Raw genomic sequence first — 21,955 nt, forward strand, 5'->3', positions numbered from 1 at the left:
GAGTCTCCCGAGGGTTTCTTTCTTATGCTAGATTAGAGTATTATACCTAGCACTGACTTTAAAGGGACAACGACAGACTTTAGTCTTTCATGAATTTTAAGTTTTAGTTTAATCCAGAATTAAACTGCTAACTTTTTAACAGCAAAACAAGGCTTAGATGCTAGTTTTCTCAAGGTGGATGTTCTTTCCCACAATGGAGAGACTTGGGAGTAGGAGTTTAGGAAGGAGGAGCCGGTGCTTAAAGTTCATGACCCCATTCAGGGGCCACCCCTGAGCTAATTGTTTTGACCTGCCCATAGCCCTTTCTTGGGCATGAACCTGAGGTAAATTGGCTGACCTCCTGCTTGATGATGCTGAGTTATCTAGTAAGGGTGGGAGCTTTTTTCTAGAAGCAGCTAAGAGGGATGGATTGAGGACACTTATATCTCTAGGGTAGGGAGGGCTTTTCCCAAAAGAATTAGGAACCTTGCGTTGACTGGTGCTTCCAGGCCTGCCCAGTCTGTTTTAAGGAATGGTGATCTGGCCTTTTTTGGGGGGAAAATGTGAGTAAAAGAGCAAACTTCACAGTCAAGTAGGAACTTACTTCTCCATTTTAGAAAACTTAAGTTCTGTGAAGGCAGTATTTATGGAAACCCGTTGAGAGTTTTACTCTTAGATAAGGTTTTCATTTGTGCCACACTGAAGTCTGACTAGCGCTAGGGCAGCGGGTCCATCAGAGCAAATGCATGTCTCCCACAGCCTTGCTGGGATTGTGTGACGTGAATTCATACTGATGATGGTGTCGGTCACATGGTGTTCACCTCACGAGACCTGGATTAATAGTCTCTGCTTTGTCTGTAACTAGTCAAGCAAGTAACCTTGCCCCAGGGCCTCTGCTTCTCCACTTGGAATCCGTGTTAGTCACCGCCCCCAGGTGGGTTAGGATTCCGTGGGTGAGCCTGGGGACTAGCAGATGCAGTGTCCTGAGTATTTCATGTCACCTAAGCACGTATCAGGGTCTAGGGTAGGGAAAGTCAGCCGGCAGAAGGATTGGATGACAGTCTTCTGAGGAACTTCGACAGAGGAGCCCTAAGGCCAGCATCTCTAGCTTGAACTAAACAAACACGACGTCTGTGCTATATATAGATGTTAATTTGCCATTAGCTTGGCTTCTGGGCATGACATGTAGGGAGCATACGAAAGAACCAGAAAAATAGCTTTGTGGGAATGTGACTAGTACAGTTCCCAAGAATCTTTCTCACATGTGACTCAGCTAGCCCAAATAGGAATTTCACATCTGTCTGTGCCGGTGACTAATGAGCTAACACAGCTGTAAAACACAGGCGACTGAGAACGAAATAAATGCCACAGAAGTCAAGGGAGGTATCATTGGAAGTAGAAAGAGCAGAGAAGGCCAGCCCTGGGGGTCCCGTGAGCCAGCCAGAGTGCATCAGTGGTCCTGTTGCCGAAACCTTTTGGAGCTGACAGCAGGCCCGGGATTGTCGCTTCTTCGACCCCTAGTTTAGGAGGAGCCAGCTTAGCTCGTTTAGGGAGCGAGCTGGCCCCTGATGCTTGGTAACCAGTTTATGGAACAGATTACTCTTTAGCTTGGGTGTTGCATGGTTAGTACTGATAATCTCGCAGGACACTTCTTGGCACAAGGGAGTTTGCCCATGGCTTCTCTGGTTCAGAGGTTCAGGGAAGGGACTGGCACTTCAGCAAGCAGAGTGACTTGCTGGGGAGGAGAGCTCCCTGAGGATGCGGCGGCCGCCCCAAGGTGCCACGCGGCCTCCCCAAGGTGCCACATGGCCTCACATTGCGGGGCATTGGTCCAGCGAGAAAACCGGGTTTGCATCCCGCAAGCCATCTCCAAGGCCTGGAGGAAGTGGAGGTGCCATTTGCCTGGCCCATGTGCCCTTTCAGTCGTTCTCAGGGTGTACCCTCACGGAGATGGAAGGGTGGAGTGCCCAGGCCGCTTGGCACACTGTCCATCACAAGCCATCTTTCACATGAGTGTTGTACGCCGAATTGAGGACCTGGCAGGGTAGCCGTGTCTTGCCACACCACAGACCTTCACTGCCATGTGCAGGGGTGGTGGTAGAGAGCCAGGGGATCAGCTTCCTCCACCCAAGCTTCTGTTGGGAAGGAAGTAGGCCAGGAGGGATGTAAGAACTCAGAGGTTCGGGTACCAAGGCAGAGAGCTACGTTCCAAGAAGCCCTCTCTTGTAGGAACCTCAGCCCCAGACACCTGAACCCTGGAAGCAGATGGTCTCCCTGCTTTGTGTCATTTGTCACATGTATACAGGCTGGGTCAGGCTGGGTTAGTATGTCTTTGGGCAGCAGGCTTCGTGGGCGGCTTCTGGCTGCTCCAGAATTACAGATATCTATCTTGGACCATGGCATCTGATTTACCAACTCCTGTTTTTCGTGCTTGTTGGATGCCAGCTGCACCAAAAGGCCCCTTTGGCTTTGGCTAGGTGGACGGGCTGAATATTCCATGCCTTGGCTGACACGTAAATACTCAGGGCAGCCTGTTCTACAGTCGCTACCTTGCCTCTTTCCTTTCCCTTCGCTGGGCCAGTCTCCATACTCTGGACTGGACAGCAGTTGACCCTCCATATTTGAAGGGATATATAGGAACATGGTGTTGGTTGGTTTTAAATCCGAGGACCTGATGACTATCCTTGACTATTTCAGGGAGCTGAGCCTTTCCCACTAGTAGGAAAAACTGGCGTGCCAAAGGATAAAATGCATGCAGTGTTTATTCAGTAACATGGAACCCAAACTATCCCACCCCCTTGCCTTACCTTTGAAAGTTCCTCTGTGCCAGAACGCTCCAAATGAAAAAGCCATCACTGGGCGGGGGAGAGTGAAGTTTGGCACAAGGAACCTTTGAATCCACCCAGATGGGGTGCGTCCCCACATCTCTGTTAAGAACCCCTTCTTATGTATGGTTGTGCTGAACACATACATGCTCTTTTATTTCTCAAGCCAACATTTATCTTTGATGTTGCCTAGGGTCGGCCCGTGCTGGAACAACTTCTAAATATAGACGTCCTCACAGACTAAATCTTTGAGACTGGCGATAGTTCAGTTGGCGAGTGCAACTTTTTTATTTGATTTATCGTTGCCATTTTTGACAGGCTAAACTCTGCTGTTACAGGGAGAGGGCCGTGGCCCAGAGTCGCACAGCCCCTGTATCGAGCCAGCAGCCCCGGGGCCATGAGCACAGGGCCACCAATAACCAAATTCATGTGGCTTAGTTGCCAGGCAGTTACCAAACTAAGAGCAGCCCCAGAAGGCAAGTGGGCGGGGCCATGAAAGACCCAGAAAGAGAAGGAGGTCAGTAGCAAGAGGCCATAGATCAGGAAACATCAGGGAGAGTTCTCATGACCAGAGGGAGGTGGTTCACCTCAGATGCTAATGCCCTTGTGGGGGCCATTCTGATTTCCTTGTGCCAGGAATGAAGCTGTCGGAAAGAGGAATAGGAAGGATCATTTCCAATTTATTAATTAGAAGGCAGATGAAAATATCAGCCAACTTCGTCTGTTAGTGCCAGCGTTGGGCATACCAGCTTCCAGGGTAGTGAGTGCCAGGCTGGTTGGAAATGTTAGCCAAAGCAGCCACATTCCCCACAGACTACAGAGTTATTCTGGGTGGAAAAATACTGTAGCCTGAATTAATTGGATTACGCGTGAGTTCGATGTACAGAATGGGCCATGGAGGTGTGAAGTTCCTTAGTAGGAAACCAACCCATTTAAAGGATTCATCTTCCCAAGTACTGAGGACAGACTAGTGAAGACACATAATAAAGAGGGAAAACGAACTTGAAAAAGGAGCACTGGGTGTGGTGCATAAACAATTTTGGAACACTGAAAAGAAATAAAATAAAATGGAAAAAGAAGTTCCATTTTTAGGCTTTTAGTTATGTCATTTTACCAATGAACACAGTACTCTTTTAAAGATTTTATTTATTTATTTGACAGGGAGAGATCGCAAGTAGGCAGAGAGGCAGGCAGAGAGAGACGGGGGTTGAAGAGGGGGAAGCAGGCTCCCCAGTGAGCAGAGAGCCCAATGCGGGTCTAGATCCCAGGACCCTGGCATCATGACCTGAGCTAAAGGCAGAGGCTTTAACCCACTGAGCCACCCAGGTGCCCCGAACACAGTACTTTTAAACATGTTTATAACTTGGGGCACTTGGGGGGCTCAGTCAAGCACCTGCCTTTGGCTCAGGTCATGACCTCAGGGTCCTGGGGTTGAGCCCTGCATGGGGCTCCCTGCTCAGTGGGGAGCCTGCTTCTCTCTCTTCCCCCTGCTCGTGCTCCCTCTTCCCCTTTCATTCTTTCTCTCTCTCAAATAAATAAATAAAATCTTTTTAAAAAACCATGTTTTTAACTTTAAAAATTAGCTGAATTTTATGAAATGGATCAAACACGTTTTATATACTTAGCAGATTTTAAATAAGCAGAACCACCTGTAAATTGATTTCTCCACTGGAGCTTTATTCCTTTATATGTTCATAAACAGACACCACGGAGAGTCGGAAACTCAGGTACGTGTGGAGGGGCCTTTGCAAGATTATTTAATTTACTTACTCTCGTGGCCTTAGGTTACATCACACCTGAACCATCCCCAGAAGACTGTTGCATGTCTGTATTTAAAAATATTCCCACAGGGTGCCTGGGTGGCTCAGTGGGTTAAGTTTTATTTTAAAGACTGAAATGTTTGATAAGGCATTTCCTTTCCCCCACACCTCCCCGTGGTTGGGGTGGAGGGCCATCCTTGTCGCAGAGGTTATTAACACATCTTGAGAAAACCTTTCCAAGGGTGAGTCAGTCTCTGTGGTGAGCCACTGAGAGTCCACATTTTACCTGCTGCACTGTGTTTCCTTCTCTTACCCCTGCCCTTCCACGGTCTGGTAGAATGTTGTGCTGGAGGTTATTGAGTACTGACATTCTTCACAAGTTAGCAGGAACCTTGTAGGACCTAGAACATCTGGACTCTGATTATCCTTAGAACTTGTAAGCAACTATGTCACTTTTCTAAAGAGTGAATGTTAGAAGGATTTTAAATCTTCCGAGTCTGCGACTCTCCTCAGAGATGGTACCTTTTTTTTTTTTTTAAAGAGTTTATTTATTTGACAGAGAGAGAGAGATCACAAGTAGGCAGAGAGGCAGGCAGAGAGAGGAGGAAGCAGGCTCAGTGCTGAGCAGAGAGCCCGATGCGGGGCTCGATCCCAGGACCCTGAGATCATGACCTGAGCCGAAGGCAGAGGCTTAACCCACTGAGCCACCCAGGCGCCCCGAGATGGTACCTGTCTTTGGTATGTGAATCTAAACTGAAACGAGGCACTTGCTCAGCCAGAGGGAGGCAGAGATAGGGATGGCCGGCAGACATCGGCCACGGAAATGCTGGGCAATGAGAGTTGCCGTGGCACGGGGGAGTGGGTTGCCTGAGACCTGCTCGGCTCGAGGGAATGGAGAGGAACCCAACCCCCTGGGGTCTGGAATGGTCTAGAATGTAGATCATACACAATGTGCTCTCATTTCGTGGTAATAAAGAGGAGGTAAGGCAGAACTGAGCAGTGGGGTCCTGGGCAAGGGCCAACATATATGCGCCGGCTCGCTGGCTGTCCTGGAGAGCAGTGGTCACCAGGAGTGGGAGATAAGCAGCCTGCGCTCTGGCCAGGAAGCATCGCCATGGGACTCAAGGCCATGGTGCCGAACTGGTGCTTTCACTGGGGCTGCATCTAGGATGGTGATAGATTTACGAGAGCTGTAGAGTGAGTTGAGTGAGAAGAGGAGCACTCAGCTGAAGAGGGAGGGAACCCAGGGCTGTAATGCCACACCCCGTGTGAAATGGAGTGCCTTGAAGTTCATCAGCACACCATGAGTTCGCACGCCCAAGATTTCTTCTCATTTAGGAAAGAGTAATCTTGTCCTTGAACTCAGCTGTGCTGTAGGAACCAGCATCTGGGCATGCCCAGGATTCAGAAATGGAAACCAGTCAGGGAGCCCCAAAATCTGCCCCTTTTGGATTTGTGGACACTGGCAGTAGGAGGTATGGCGAGAACACGACTGGTGGTTGTATCGCTTCGTGTCAGATGCAGCCCAGGGCCTGTATCTGTTCCAGAATGGAGGGGTGTGGACTTGACGCTTTCTTTCTGCTCTTTTTCCTAAGTGGGGTGAAGTTTGGTTTCCTTCCTCAGGAGAACGGGAGCCTCATTGCGCATCTTAGGGAGGTTCTGATCCTGCCTGCTCACACGCTGCCCACCTGATCCGCCCACGTACAGAGACTCAGGCGTTTCTAGGCATCCACGCTCCAGCTCTTCCCTTAGAGACCCGCTAGCAGCTTGGCCTTTTGAGCAATCCTCTTCCTCTCCTCTGTGTGACGCACCACACGTGGCCTCATGGTAGTCACTGACCAGGACACGGCCATGGCCACCGGTGTCCCTGCTGCCTGTGTTTGGCCAGATCATTGGCAGCAGACCTAAAAAACATCCAGAGATACTCGTTTCTCTTAGGACCATGCTTTTGTGGGAAACTTCACACAAGGCTGACCTTAAATGATGAAAAAGTAAGTTTCCAAGTAAAGCTAGTATCTCTCTAATCCTGTGTAGTTTAGATTAGGTTTTATTAGGAGGGGGGTACCTGCCAGAGATCATAATCTCTGAGTCATTTGGAGCCATGCTACCTATAACATGAAAGTTACGATTTACCATCTGTAAAACTTCACTGACAGTAATGCTTAGACATATTTAATTTCTGATAAACAGTGATAAGCACTCACATGACAACCCCCATCAGTTCAGCTGAATCCTTCAGTCTTCGAAAGCATTATCTTTTTTTTTTTTTCCCTTAACCCTACTGATTTCTATCAACAAGAAGAACTGGCTAATATCTTATTTGCAAATGCTGTTTACAGCCTGGCACCCTTCTTGGTGTACAGACCAGTCCTCCACATTAGCCTTTGAACATGTCCTTGCCCCCAGAGCCTAAGCCCGGAGCTCTGTGAGCACCTGGCACGGTCTGTCCAGCAGATCAGGGTGATGCTGCCCCCCGTACTGTTCCCTGTTCTTATTTGCTAACCCCTCAGCTGTAGTTCACTTTTGCACTGCAAGGACTTTTGTGAATATCCTTTTTTTTTTCTTCCCTGACATCCCTTTTATATTAAACTCCATGTCATTCATGAGTATTTCCTTACTTCCCTACTTCACTCTGTGAATTATGTGTACTCTTAACTCTTCAGACTCCAGATGCTGTTTCTAAAACTCGGTTCTAAGGTTCCAGCAGCTCTGGGTCTTTCTGCATGTTGTTAAGGACCGTGCACAGAGTATTACATCTTGAAAGGTACAAATTTTCCAAGATGGAAATCTGGCACGCTTTATCTAAACAGGTTGGAGTTTATTTAGTAGTTGTTCCTGATACTGAGGGGGGTGGGCAGGAGGAAATTTGGCAACATAGGAGAAATGTCTTTAAGGTCACAGAATGCCTCTTTCCCAATTCTTCAGCAAATCACAGTGCTGTGGCCCTTTTTTTTTTTTTTTTTAAAGATTTTATTTATTTATTTGACAGACAGAGATCACAAGTAGGCAGAGAGGCAGGCAGAGAGAGAGGAAGGGAAGCAGGCTCCCTGCAGAGCAGAGAGCCCGATGCGGGACTCGATCCCAGGACCCTGAGATCATGACCTGAGCCGAAGGCAGCGGCTTAACCCACTGAGCCACCCAGGCGCCCCAATGTGCTGTGGCCCTTTAAAAGAGAAGTCTAGTCCCCATCATCGATCTTCCCCATTCTTTTTTCTCATTTCAGCCACAGACAGTCCAGTTTTTACCCTATTAAAGCAAATCAACCTAGTGAGGAACAGACTGACTTTTATTTACTGGCTGTAGTTCTAAGCACCAAAAATGGGCAAAGGAGACCAAACAAAGAAATAGGAAAAACGAGTCATTGAAGGGGAGCCAGCGTTGGGATTGGAAGGGATGAGGCTTCCGTGGCGGCAGGATGTGCCTTTCTTGCACTGTTTACTCTAAGCTCCGAAATAGAAGAGGAAAGAAGGTAAATCACGTTACAGCTTGAAATGGATACAAAACATACCAGGGTGTGCACAGAGTATAATCAGACCCTGGATGTAATTATGCAAATGTATGTATAAACGGTGTTGCTATGAATAAATCGTCTGCTGCAACCTTACCACTCAAGGTTAAAGTAAGCTGATACGCCAGCCACTCAGTGACTTTGCCCAAGTAGCGGCTGAAAAATATTACGCTTTGCAGTTTGCATCTGAGTGGACTTTGAAACCTTGATAATATGAACTTTGAATCTCAAAGATTAATAGGACTTCTACTCCCTTCCTGGAAAGGGCACCACCTTGCTTGGTGAGGGGAGGGGAAGGTGGGGAATTAGTCTGAGGATGAATGTACCAGTGGTTTTTAATCTGTTCACCCTAGTGGCACTTCAAGCTAGTTGTGTGTTTATTTTATTTTTAATTAAACTTCACCTGGAATGTGTTTCAGTGGTAAGCGTTCTGGAGGCCTGCTTAAAGGAAGGAAATGCTTAAATTTGCTTAGGAGAAAAATGTGCTTTCATCTTTCTTTATAAAATAAATTGAAAACTTCAAACATATTTCTGAAAGCCCTGGGCCCAACCGTCTGATTAGAATGCTAAGGTTCATTCAGTGTTGGCATGTGGCTTTCTTTGCGTGAACATCGATAAAAATGCTGTGGATGATGGGCATGAAATACTTGTTCTGCCATCCTACTGATAGGAGGAGTCCGTGCCTGAGCGTGGCACAGAGCAGGTGACTTTTTTTCTCACACATGGATCTATGTAGACAACCTACCAGAGTGGTTTCTTTTTACTTCAAAGAATTTGAAGCATCGTGGACTGCTAGAAAGGCATTAAAAATGTATTTCCGGCCTGATAAGAATGGTAAAGAGTGGCAATCATACATATAGGTGAATTCAGCCAGGGTTGCTCATCAGACATCAAGGTGTTTATCAGACATGCAACTCCGTAAGCTGTGACTGACTGTCCACAGCACTGTTAGGAGGGAAGCGGATATGGGCAAGATGAATCAAAGGCATGTGACCCATATTTAGGGATCAGTGAACAAATAGCTCACCACTGCAGGAATGCACATGTTCAGGGACTAGCGGGAGGGGGGCAGAGTGGGAAAGGAGAGAGAGAAGCCTGAGGAGGGCTTTCTTCTCTGGCACACTAAGCTCATTAGACTGATCCTCAGGTGCTCTGCAATTACTGCCTTTCCAGAACTAGCGATCCCTGAAATAAGGCTGCAGACTTACCCTTGGTTGGTCAGACTGGGCAGTTTGACCAAGGCAGGTGAGGAGGATCTTAGAAATGGTGCATTGCCTTATACCTGATAGGACTTTTGTTGTTGTTGTTGTTAACCAAAACCAGTTCAGAAATACCACAAGCATGAGGCATGACTTGTCTCAATTACAGGTTTTTCTTTCTTTCTTTTTTTTTTTTTCCTGATTTTTTTTTTTTTTTTTTTTTTTTTTTTAAGAGAAAAAGAGATTGAGAGAATGAGTGGGAGGAGGGCAGAGGGAGAAGCAGACTCCTTGTTGTTGGCTGGGAAGCCCGATTAGATCCCTAGACCCTGGGGTCACGACCTGAGCTGAAGGCAGATGCTTAACTGACTGAGCCACCCATGCGTCCCCAGATGTTTCTGTAGTGCCTTTTACGTTCAGGATGACATTGCATTGTCAAACACTCCCTTAGAAGCCTTCCTTCTCTTGGTTTTGTTCATCCAGACCCAGGAAATGAAACAATTATTCAGAAGGCCTTCCTCAGTTTCTTATTACTGATTTTTTTTTTTTAAACTTGTGTGTATTGTTTCATTGTTGCCTTTTAGGGAAAGAGAAACAGTGGTTTCAGACAGTGCTTCTTTGGGAGTCAGAAGCACTGCAAGTTGACAAAGCTTTGTCCAGCGATGGGGTACACGTTCAGGCTGGCTGCTCGGAATGACATCGGCACCAGGTATGATGTCTCCTCGCTCTCCTGCCGCTGAACACTCACGTGGTCATTCTGTGTCTTCCTCTCATGTGGCTGGAACGTGTGAAGACATCCACTGCCCCACGCTGAACCAATTTGAGATTTTCCTCGAAGGAACCCTAATCAGAGGGTGAAAGGCGTGTCCCAAGGTGATGAATGCCCCGGTTGGCCTCCGTGCCAGCTCTCAGGCTGTGAGGCCAAGGCCCCATGACGTGTCCCTGGGAGCCCAGATGAAGGTAGCAGTTCAGATTCTGAGAGAAATCCCTCTTGAGGCTTTATTTATTTTTTTTTTTTTTTTTCAGAACATGTGCCTTTTCCTTTCATCACTAGTCATGTGGTTGCCTTTTTCAGTTATATTTGAGGTTGCCTGATAGAAAGGGGTTTCAGGCCGGCCATTGTTGTCAAGCCCTGGGCAGACCCTCACAGGCCTGGAGAAAACTCCGCCTGGCCCAGGCCCCACAGCTTGCCTCGAGCTGTAGAAGAAAGGCCATAATCGGTGTCCGAGGGAGTGTCTGGGGATTAAAGATGCTTTGAAAGGACCATATTTCAACTGTACTTCCTGGGTAACTCTTGATTAAGGGAAAAATCCTTTTTCTTTCATCACTGCTTATTGAAAAATCTTAAAGGTTCAGTGCATCATTGGTCCTCAAGCTTTTCTCTAGCCTCGAGAACATCACAAGGGTTCACAGCCCCCTCTCCCCACCCGTGATAGCCGGTTCAAGTCTGCCGGTTGAAAACGTCCTAATGATAAAGGCTTCAAGGGTTTGTCAGTGAATTGGAAGCACCCACAAACTTCTGAAAACTAGCACCGTATATACTTGTAAAGCAGTGTATTTCATCAGCAGACACTGATTTGTGCTTATACTGATATGAAGGTTCCTTGTTAGCTGTGGGTCATAGCTTAGTGCCTTTGCACAGTGTTGTGCTTTCTGCTGGGTGCTTTCGGGGGGTGGGAGATAAATCCTTAACAGTGTAGTCCTGCAATGTGCTCTGCTTTCTTAATAGCAGACTGGCAATCAGGCAGATGGAAAGTAGGGGTAGTAGGGAATATCACATAAAGGGTGCTTGCCTTGCTTTGTTGGCTGGATCTGTCATGCCCCAGACTTTCCAGCCCAAGCCAGTCAGGCAGTAGGTGGGCCTGTCCTTCTCTTTTAAAATGCCAAGACTCCTCCCATGTTCCTAAATGTATGTCTTCCTGGGTTTGTCTCTCCATAGCGGTTATAGCCAAGAGGTGGTATGTTACACATTAGGAAACATTCCTCAGATGCCCTCTGCGCCAAGACTTGTCCGAGCTGGGGTCACATGGGTCACATTGCAGTGGAATAAACCAGAAGGCTGTTCACCCGAGGAAGCAGTCACCTACACCTTGGAAATCCAGGAGGATGAAAACGTAAGCCCTGCAGATTTTATACCCTTGCGTGTGTTCTGTATAAGTCAGTATTGTTGTAACAGACAGAACGCCATAGAAGTGCACTAGCTACATAAGTTCAGAACCAAACTCTTAATTTCGACAGCTACCACCACTGGCCGCAACCTGTCCTTCCCACAGTCTTCCCTATGTCAGGGAGTGGCATTCCTGTCCTTGTGTTTGGGGAAGCCAGAAAATCTGGAGTTATCCTCGACCCCATCTATATAATCAGTCGGCAGATCCTTTTAAATCTGTGTCCATATATTAACCTGAAATCTGGCCATTTCTCAGTATCCAAGGCTGCTACCCCTTCCTAAGCCACCATTATCCTATCCCTAGATTATTGTGGTGGTATCTTTACGTATTTTCCCTCCTCTCACCCTTATTATACTGTAGTCTGTTCTCCACAGGAAGCCGAGGTGATCTGTTAAGTAAAACAGATCCGGTCGGTGCCCTGCTCAGAACCCTTCCTACCTCTGGGCCTTCCCCACCCTTCCAGAATAAAAGCTGGAGCCCTTACAATGCCTGCAAGGTCCCATGCTATTCTGTTTTTCTTTTAGGTCCTTGCTTCTGCCTCTGTAGTCTCATAGGACACGCAGGCATGCCTTGACCGCAGGGCCTTTGCAGTTTTTGCGCCCAACAGCTCGAAGTCCCTTCCACTTCCTTTGACTCGTTTCCCTCATTTCCCTCAGGTCTCCTCACATGTGACTTGTGCAGAGCCACCTTCCCTGAAACAGCACTATGCAGTAGAACTTTCCACAATGATGGAAATGGTCTGTAGTTTGTGCTATCCAATAAAGGTAGCACCTAGTCACATGTGACGATTAAGCACTTGAAATATGGCTGTGGGCCCACGGAACTGAATTCTGAATTGTATTTAGTTTAAATTTAAAGAGCCCCACATAGCTACCTTATTTAACTGGCACAGCCCTAGAGGAGCACCTCCCTCGACCCACCGCTCTGTCCTTTCACCCAGCTCGATTTTCTTTGTCGTTGCCCTTAACACCCCACAGCTTCATATTTATGTATAGGTTTTATTTTTTTAATCACGGTTTCCACCTGGCATGTAAGTTTCCGGCAGGCAAGGCTTTATCTGTTCTTGGGCAGTGCGGAGCCCATAGAAGGCGGAAGGAAGCCTGATGCCTAGGAGGTGCTCCGTAATCATTGATGGCTGGATGGATGGAGCGAAGCGTGATTGAGAATACTAGTGAATGAATTCTGCACATTGGGCTTTTAGGGGGATACCTAGCCTCTTAAAGGATCATGCCTTTCCCGTCCAGACTGTCCTTTCTCCCTTGGCCAGAAGAGGACACTGTGTGGTCAGAAAGCTCAGCCGCAGTTCGTTATGTAGCACATTGCAGCTACACGGTCAAGAGCCCGGAAGAAGACGTTCTTCTCAGACTAACATTAAATACATTTTTTTACAGTACATACTACTTTGTCACCTGGCCCTCCTTGGTGGTTTAATCCTTTGTTTAAAATGCTTATTGAGGAATTGGGAGAAGTTTGCTCTGGGAGGAAAGCATGTGGTGGCATCTTTTCCAGGGCGGATTTGCATCCTCTTAGGAGGAGAGCACTGTTCTCATGCACGTTCGAGCCTCACAATAAAGTTCGACAGACCCAGGAGAAACTACAATGAGATAAAGTCAAATTTTTACTTGATAGAGCTACAGCACTATCTACAGCACCAAGAACTCTGACGCTCTCTTTTTGCCATCGCTGCTCGACGTCTGGCTGCTGGTGGTGATGGAAAGAGGCAATAGAAAAATCCTAAACACAGAGGTATTTAGTAATGCCCAGTTTTCAGTGATACTGATGTTTCTTTCTGGCTTTGCCTTTGCAGGATAACCTTTTCCACCCGAAATACACTGGAGAGGACTTAACCTGTACTGTGAAAAATCTCAAAAGAAGCACACAGTATAAATTCAGGGTGAGTCAGTCATTTTGGTACCAGAACTGATTTAAAAGCTGTTTCATGTTGCACCCATTTACCATTTCAAACAGACTCCGTAGGTGAAAAGATTTTTAAGTTTCACCATGCTTTACATTATTAAAGTAACATTTACAGAAGGCGCACTGTACTTTAAATTTTAAAGCCCAGTTTTGAGAGGGCAACCTGTTCTCGCATGCTGGAACAGACCACATCACGGAGTGGCCGGGTGCCAGTGGCTGAGGGCACCTGAGCTGAACACTCAGTGCACCTGTCACCCACACGTCCCCCCTTGCCCTCCCGTGCTTCTCCTTTTAATTCGATTTCCCGTTCACTCTCTCTCTGCCTCTGCTCTTCTGCCCATTTCTTTTTTCTCCAGCTATTTTTATGTTTCTTTTCCGTGCCCACTCTGTCCCTACTTAGGCATTGCTTTGGTCATCAGCCACCACTATTAATGTCACCAGAGGACTCCTCACTGTAAGGAAAAATGGAGCTCCCAGCCGCAGCAGTTAGAGCGAGCAGAGGGGTGGGCAGTGTTCTTGGCCGCAGGGCTGTTTACCAATCTAGGGCCAAGCGCTGCAGGGTCTGCTAGGGCTGTGTCCTTTTTGGAGGGAGAAGTTCATCTTCTGAGTCTTCCCTTCCTTTTCCAGTTGGGGGGACCAAATGGTGTTTGACACGTAGTAGTCATTCAGTAAAGAGCTGTGACATTATCCAGTGAAGTTTGGGACGGTTCGAGGAAAATGATAGTTACTGATTTTTAACAAAGGTTTGTTATTTGGAGCCGGCTCTGAGAACATAGGGCTACTGCTAGCATTTCTCCACAAGGTGGCATTGCCCTCCTCTTAAGTAAATAAAGGCACTTTTTTCCTGTTTTCCCCGCCTCATACTTTCCTTCCACAGAACAGTAAGAACCAGGAAGTAACATACTGGTTTTGTTTTATGTCTTCTTGAAAGGGTAAAAATTTAGTCTTTTGCTAAAACCCACCTTTACTGTTTTAATTATTCCTAGCTAACTCTGCAGGAAATAAGTACCTTGTAAAGGAAATGCTTATAAATCAGTTGTTTGAGATTGTGAGAGAGGAAATGTATGTGTGTGTGTGTGTGTCTGTGTGAGTTTACAGATGCCTTGATCTTGCCATGTTAAAAAGTGCCCATTTCAGGGTTCCTGAGCAGCTCAGTCAGTGAAGTGTCTGCCTTTGGCTTAGGTCATGATTCCAGGGTCCTGGGGTCCTGGAATTGAGCCCCACATCAGGCTCCCTGCTCAGCAGGAGTCGGCTGGTCCCTCTCCTTCTCTCTGTGCATTCTCTCACACATGCTCTCTCAAATAAATAAATAAAATCTTTTTTAAAAAAAATGCCCATTTCTTTAAAACCTGATATCTAAAGCACGTTAATATTTTTTTGGTTGTATTATAGCTCACTGCTTCTAATGTGGAAGGGAAGAGTTGTCCAAGTGAAGTTCTGGTGTGTACGACAAGTCCTGACAGGCCTGGGCCTCCCACAAGACCCCTCATTAAAGGACCAGTTACATCTCATGGCTTTAGTGTCAAGTGGGGTACGTTTTGCTACTGTTCCTATTGCTTATTTTTGACAGACTTTTAGAAACTGATTAACTTCAGTAGTGACAAAGCAAAATACAAAATAAAAGGTGTTATTTGTGGGAGTTTTACAGATTTGGAATGTATGTATGAGAAACATCCAGAGAATTCCACCAACTGGTAAAATGGACAATTTTAAGAGCATTTTACTTCCTTTATGGTTTTTCCTGTATTTTTCCTCCTATACTTTTAATATATTACTGATCTGAATGTAGTCATCTCTGAAAATCTATTCATTCTTCAACAGCATGCCGTTACCAAATGGTAGTGATAGTTAATGTAAAAAAGTGATTTATAAAATTAATATTGAAAATGAAGTTCAGACTTTAGGTATGTCATCATAAGAAATTTTGATATACAGAATGTTCAAGTGAAGAACAACTAGGAAAACTAGTTTTTGTTGTTGTTTGTATGTAACCAGAAGTCCTGAACTTTAGGAATTTTTCACTTGAGGTTATTTTGTGGTGCTTGGGGGGTATCAAGCAGAAGGGTATTGTGGTTTACCTCTGCAGCATGGATTATTTCAATGAAATGAAGGCTGTTAGAGGAGTGCTTGGGTGGCACAGCTAGTTAAGCATCCCACTCTCGATTTCTGCTCAGTTCGTGATCTCAGGGTTGTGAGATTGAGCCCAATGTTGGGCCCCGTGCTCAGAGTGGAGTCGGCTGAGTTTCTTTCTCCCTCTCCCTCTGCCCCTCCCCCACATGCACTTGCGCATGCGCTGGCTTGCTCTCTCTCAATAAATAAAACTTAAAAAGAATTGAATGCCATTAGAAGGAACACTTGCAATTATATGTAGAACTACTATGACATATGTAATTATCACTAATGTGTCATAATAGCTACCTGAAAGGCAAAAAAATAAAAGGAGAAATTTAAAATAAGAGTTACCTGGCAGCCAAGTGATATAAAGGGAATTTGAAATATTAAACTGTTGGGGCGCCCAACTTGCTCAGTGGAAAGAGCATACAACTCTTGATCTTGGGGTTGTGAGTTCGAGCCCCAGGTTAGGTGCAGAGATTACTTAAAAATTTTTTTTAAATAAAATATTATTCAACTGTTATTGGAGGATCAACCATCGAGACATAAAACTGTATCAGGTCACCTAAAAATTTTGAGGCAGAATTATTAGGATATCTATTTCTTTGGAAGATGGATATGATAAACTGTAAAAATCTAGGTGTGCTTTTTGCCAGATTGTAAAGCTTTTTTCTCAGAAAAGCCTAGAAAGTTCCATAAATACTAAATATTTACTTTCATTAGCCATATGCTATAATATTTAACTTCATTGGGGTGCCTGGGTGGCTCAGTGGGTTAAAGCCTCTGCCTTCGGCTCAGGTCATAATCCCAGGGTCCTGGGATCAAGCCCCACATCGACTCTCTGCTCAGCGGGAAGCCTGCTTCCTCCTCCCTCTCTCTGCCTGCCTCTCCACCTACTCGTAATCTCTGTCAAATAAATAAATAAAATCTTTAACTTCACTACTATTGTTTTAAATATCTTCTTCATGAAATTTGTATCAGTAATGGAAATGCCAAGTGAAAGAAGGGAAGAAAAGTTCCTAAATCGATACCCAAATACAGAAGTACAGACTGAGAGTAGAATAAATTCTGCATAGTCTTGCAAAATTATAATGCAAGGTATTTTTCTGCTCAGAAAAGAAAACTCTTGCAGGCCCCGAGTTAGTGGAGTAAATACCTGACATCCACAGGGCTCTGGTAATAAGCCAGCTCCCCTTCCTCAAACCACCTCTTTGGTGCATGTTCTCACGGATCCACAACTTTGGCTGCATATCAGGTTCACTTGGGGCCTACAGTATGCTTAATAGCAAACTGTGATGGAACAGATCATTACATTCTCATGTTTTATTGTCTTGTCAGTGAATTTGTGCACTTTTCTTTCCTTTCCTCTCCATCTCAAAAGAATCTGGTCGCTGGTAACTTAAAGTACAGAATGAAATAATGATAAAGGAAATACATATTTCACTTCACATAGAAATTATTAAATACTAAAAAATTCTCAAATAGATTTAACTGTTAGAAAAATCAATTCATATTTTGAATTTTGCTCATGTTTCACTAAATTGACTCTTTGACATTTCTAGCTCTAGAACTTTGAATAATCTGAGCACATTCCGGGTTTCTTGATGTTTTCGCTTCTTTTGTTTTTCAGGAACCATACAGTAATGGTTTTACCTTTTGCTTAAATCCAGAATTAAGGCAGTGTGATGTTACATGACTTTCTGTGTTCTAATGATATTTGCTGATAAAAATCAATGCCCTTTCGTAACTAATAAGGCGTTTGCTTACTTTCCAGATCCTCCAAAGGACAACGGTGGTTCAGAAATACTCAAGTACTTGCTGGAAATTACTGATGGAAATTCTGAAGGTGAAGTATTGGGAAATCATTTTATTCAAATCCAGTAGCAGCCCCTATTATCCAATATGATAGACATCTTTATAGTCATAGTGGGCATAGTGAGCAGCCATTCATTCTAATGATAATGCTATTAGGAGAAATAAAGCTGAATCACTTACTTACAGTTTTCTCTTTTACACACAGCATCAGGGATGAGAGTGTGCTTAAAAGGTACATTTTTATCATGTTTTTAAATTTTCCATGTCATTTCTTTAAACCAGTGGTCCTAATTAATAGAATAATTACATTTTTGTCCCCTCCCTTAGCACACTTTCTCTAGAAATTCTTATAAGCAGAAGAGTGTCAGAAGCAGTCACCAGGAAGGATAGGGTGGAGACAGCAAACGAATTCAATAATCTACAAATTCCCACGTACAGTGATAGCAAACAAAACATAGTATTACCGTGAGCTCGTGACAGTGTCACACTTTTATATCAAGTTTAGCAAATGTCTTTCTGTCTGTGGGACATCTGAGTCAGATTATTCATCACCTGTCATACTGTGTGGATTAAAGCAGTACCATGTTAAAGATCGAATTCCTTCAATAATGCCTTTAAAAAAATTCTTCGATCTTTTTTCTAATAAAATTTATTAGGCTTTAATAGAAAAAAGCATAGTCATCAGAACTCTAAAAATGACATATCTCACCACTCTGATAATCCCTTTAACCACTCATTTAAAAAAAAAGTGATTTATGGCATACGGCAAAAAGAAAGAGCAGTAGCACCGACTTTTACAAACAGGCGGCACAGGTGTGTGCCTGTCTTCTGTTCTGTACCTCAGTAGCCACCTGGAGTTCTTTGGTTTTCATGTCAGTCGGCTTCTCTTTTAAGCTAAAAACATGAGAATGCTTTGAGATGGGCACAGCTGTTTTAATAGACATAAAATCATATTCTGGGCTAAAAATTTGATTTAGATTTTTACATTAGAAAACCTCCCTAGGAGAGAAGTCAGGTGTATCCAGTGACTCCTTGTGAAAATCTAAGTATATTTTGAATTTTCGTGCCTCTCTTGACCATTGCTATCCTATCAAAAGTAGACACCATTCTGTCCTTAAAGTTTTGCCAGCACATAAAGTGGGCTCTTTTCCGTTGTCCCTGTTCTCATTTGCCCCTTCACAGGTTTTTAACCAGTAGTGTCAGAATAATGCTTTCTAATGCCCCCTATCCTTGGCCCTGGTCCCTGTGGATTCATGGTAAATCCATCCTACCAAGGAGCTTGGGGAGGGTTTGGGAGGCAAACCCTTTCTCCCTGGTGGCATCCGCTTCCGCAGGCACCAGATCTCTCCTGGGCCCTGCTTGGCTTGCTTTAACCCCCAGAAGTGGTCATAGGACTAGGTCACACCGAGTGCTTCATCTTCATTTGTCAACATCCCAGCCATTTCTGTCTTTTAAATGAGCTCCAAGAAGACAGCAGTCTTTGCCCCCAAAGGACTCTGCCTCTAACGGGAGGATTTCACTTACTGACCTCCCTGCAGATGACAGAGGAGAGACTCTGTGGCGCATCCCAGGCTGCCCAGCAGCCTTCCCCCTACCCGCTGAGTCTCCTCCCCGATGACGGGCTCACTGCACCCTGGACCTTGCCCTCTGTCCCCACTTGTTGCCCACCCCTCCCCATGCCCACTACGGATTCTATGTGGTTTCTAGCATCCAAACCTCATAGTCAGCAAATGTAATAATGTTGGTATTGAGTAGTCTAGCCTGCATTACTAAGTATTAAAAATGACTCCGTGTGAATTTTAAATATTTAACTTTGTGAAGGAAGTGGTAAGAGGACCCTTGGCTATTTAAAAAAAAGAAAGAAAGAATAGGAGGTGCTGGTTCTCATGGCAACCACTTGGAAATTTTCCTCAGCCGTAATGGTCGATCCGATGACATTTTCCAGAAGGCATAAACTCACACCTGAGTCTTGTCTTACAGCGAGTCAGTGGGAGGTGGCATACAGCGGATCGGCAACGGAATACACTTTCACCCACTTGAAACCAGGCACTTTGTACAAACTTCGAGCATGCTGCATCAGCACTGGTGGACACAGTCAGGTGGGTTTTGTTTTGGTGTAAAAGTAAACTTCTTGGGTCAAGTTCAGACAACCAGTCCGTACCGTCCAAATAAAATTATTTTAAAATGTGTTTGAAAACTTGAGTTTTTTAAATTGTGCCTTAAAGGACAAAAAAGCTAGGCCCTGATGATTCTCAGCTGAATCGTGGTGTTGTCAGGTACATTTGTCACTTAGTTATTTCTTACAAGACTCTGGCATGATCACGTGTGACAGCTAAAAATTAAATGTTGCCTGACATTCATATTAGCTCAAGAGGATCCTCTGTTATTGCAATGATACCAAGAGCGTAGAATGTAGAGTCAAAAAGATACGACCTCTTGTACAGCTCTGCTGTTACCACATCTGGCAATTTTGTGAGGATGAGATACACTTTCCCCAAGGTGCTTTACTGCCATCTGCTGGAAAATTATTACAAAAGCTGTGTAAATTTGTGATGGCAGAGCTGAATGCCACCTTTGCAGTTGTGCAGTGCACAACTTACACAACTGTAGGCAGCAGCATATTCCTTATTGTCTGCTCTTAATTTGACCTTAGACCAGCCAGTTAACATGTCAGGAGCCTTGGTGTCAGCCACACCGTGTTCTCATAAATACCTCATAATAACCTCATGAATAACCTCATAAATACACAGGGCATGCCCTAGAAATCAGATGGTTGTTGTCTAAATGGCTTTAACTTACATTCAGAAAGTGCATGAAAGGCAAGGTCATCAAAAGCCATTTTCATTGTAAGAATCTTTAATACTATGGTTTGAAACTGGTCCTGAGAGAGAGACTAAGAGATGGTGGCTTAGAGCCCTCTGCTGGGTTTTTCACAAGAACACTTGCCGTTAAGGCGCCTAGCTTTGCAGTCAGTGGTCAGCATACCTCCAGGGTTGTCTTGTGTTTATTTTCTCTCTGCCCCCCGTCCCCCGCCGTAAAGATAGCATATTGGGATGTCTCGACTACCCGTATAGAGAGACCGTGTGGAAAGGGGGTCCAGTGAGACCGTTCTCCAGTGCCAGAGCTCTCTGGAATGCTTCTCGGGGTTACCCACACCAAAGCCAGACTCTCAGCCGGTGTGTGAGGGGCAGTGCTGCCTGAAAATACGGAGTCCGTCTCCTCTGTAACACTTCTCAGGAAGAAGGAGTTCTGTTGAGGAGTTCTGTGTGTTCCTCCCCCACCTTGTTTTCTCCAGGCTCGGGATCGGACAGTCAACTTTCACATCACCAGCCTTAACACAAACAGATCCTACAAGAAGAAGGCCTACTTATTTTAGCATTAACAGAACCTACTGGCTAATGTCAGACTCAGTTGATTAATAGTGAATTTATTGGCTTTTCTGCTCTGTATGTGGATGGTTTGCCATTTATGGCACATTTAAAAATTTCATCCAGCTGTTGTTTTGTGTTTTCTGTCCTCATGAAGGCTCTCTCTAATTTGGGTTTAAGGGAAAGTAACTGTGTGCTTAGAATAGACAACCCCTATCTGTGAATCTGACCTCAGAAATAATCATTTTTACCAGTGCCGTATGCAGTCAGTATATGGTCACACTTCGCATACACACAAGAGGGGGTGTTGTTGCATGAAAATCATGTGTACACAAGTAGAGCATGGCATCAGAAATCTGAGCTCAGGCTTTAGCAAAATCAAAGAGTAGGATACAGCCAGAGTCAAACCATAGCACAGGAAGAGATGGGATGAAGTGTAAGAGAACACAGCCAGCTCACCCATGTTGATACTCGCCACTCTGTGGCTCCTGCAACCTTTGTTTCACAACCAGCCACTCATGCTGGACACTCACATCCAAGAATTTGGTTTCCTCCACCTCCTGTCTTCCCCCCTTTCCCTTCTCTTCGTTATGGTGATCCACTGCCTTGTCTGAGTTTTGTTTTGTTTTAAGTTTTCTATTTGCTTTACCCATCCCCCTTACAAAACTCCAAATCCAGTTTTGCAAATCTGTAGCTCTTCTTAAATGGAGGGGAGGGAGAAGGATGGGAATTCTTGTCCTCAACATACTTTAATAATGTTTTGAATTATTTCCTAACTTTTTCAAGTCTTATGTATTAATTTATTTCCTCAATTGGAATAAAGATTTTTTTGAGAAAAAAAAATTATGTGATACGCATTCAGTATGTGACCCCCTGTTGGCAATATGTTTGGTTGGAGGGTAGAATTTGCCTGGTATGTAGCGGTCTTGTGAACTCACAGGAGCTAATAGATGGTTCTCTCCGCTTTTTCTCCTGCAGTGTTCTGAAAGTCTCCCTGCTCGCACACTAAGCATTGCACCAGGTCAGTGTCGACCACCGAGGGTCTTGGGTCGACCAAAGCACAAAGAAGTCCACTTAGAGTGGGGTGAGTGAACACAACTTGACATTGACATGAGCAACTGGGACAATTGGAGATTGAAGCTAAGATTTAATGCTTTGTTACTAAGTCATCAGTCTTCTGAAAACCATCGTGGTTTTGGCTCAAAATGTCCATTTTCTGTTGAATGTGTATTGGCCTGGGTTTGTGTTCTCCTGTGCACTGTCACTTCTCCTGCTGTGCCCAGCAGTGCCCCCACATGCTGGGTGGG

The 21,955-nt window shown here is 45.0% G+C and overlaps 1 protein-coding gene across 2 annotated transcripts in view; it reads left to right on the forward strand.

Annotated features, from left to right (window-relative positions):
• FNDC3B (fibronectin type III domain containing 3B) overlaps positions 1 to 21,955 on the forward strand; it is a 348,128-nt gene that overhangs the window by 279,172 nt on the left and 47,001 nt on the right. For both annotated transcript variants that reach the window (XM_047730593.1, XM_047730603.1), the window contains exons 12-18: positions 9,853 to 9,977; positions 11,208 to 11,382; positions 13,244 to 13,330; positions 14,746 to 14,884; positions 17,240 to 17,311; positions 19,261 to 19,379; positions 21,627 to 21,732. In XM_047730593.1, coding sequence (XP_047586549.1) covers positions 9,853 to 9,977; positions 11,208 to 11,382; positions 13,244 to 13,330; positions 14,746 to 14,884; positions 17,240 to 17,311; positions 19,261 to 19,379; positions 21,627 to 21,732 — 823 coding nt within the window. The remainder of the gene's footprint in view (positions 1 to 9,852; positions 9,978 to 11,207; positions 11,383 to 13,243; positions 13,331 to 14,745; positions 14,885 to 17,239; positions 17,312 to 19,260; positions 19,380 to 21,626; positions 21,733 to 21,955) is intronic.

Source organism: Lutra lutra, chromosome 1 (genome assembly GCF_902655055.1).
Source record: "Lutra lutra chromosome 1, mLutLut1.2, whole genome shotgun sequence".
NCBI classification, from domain to species: Eukaryota; Metazoa; Chordata; class Mammalia; order Carnivora; family Mustelidae; genus Lutra; species Lutra lutra.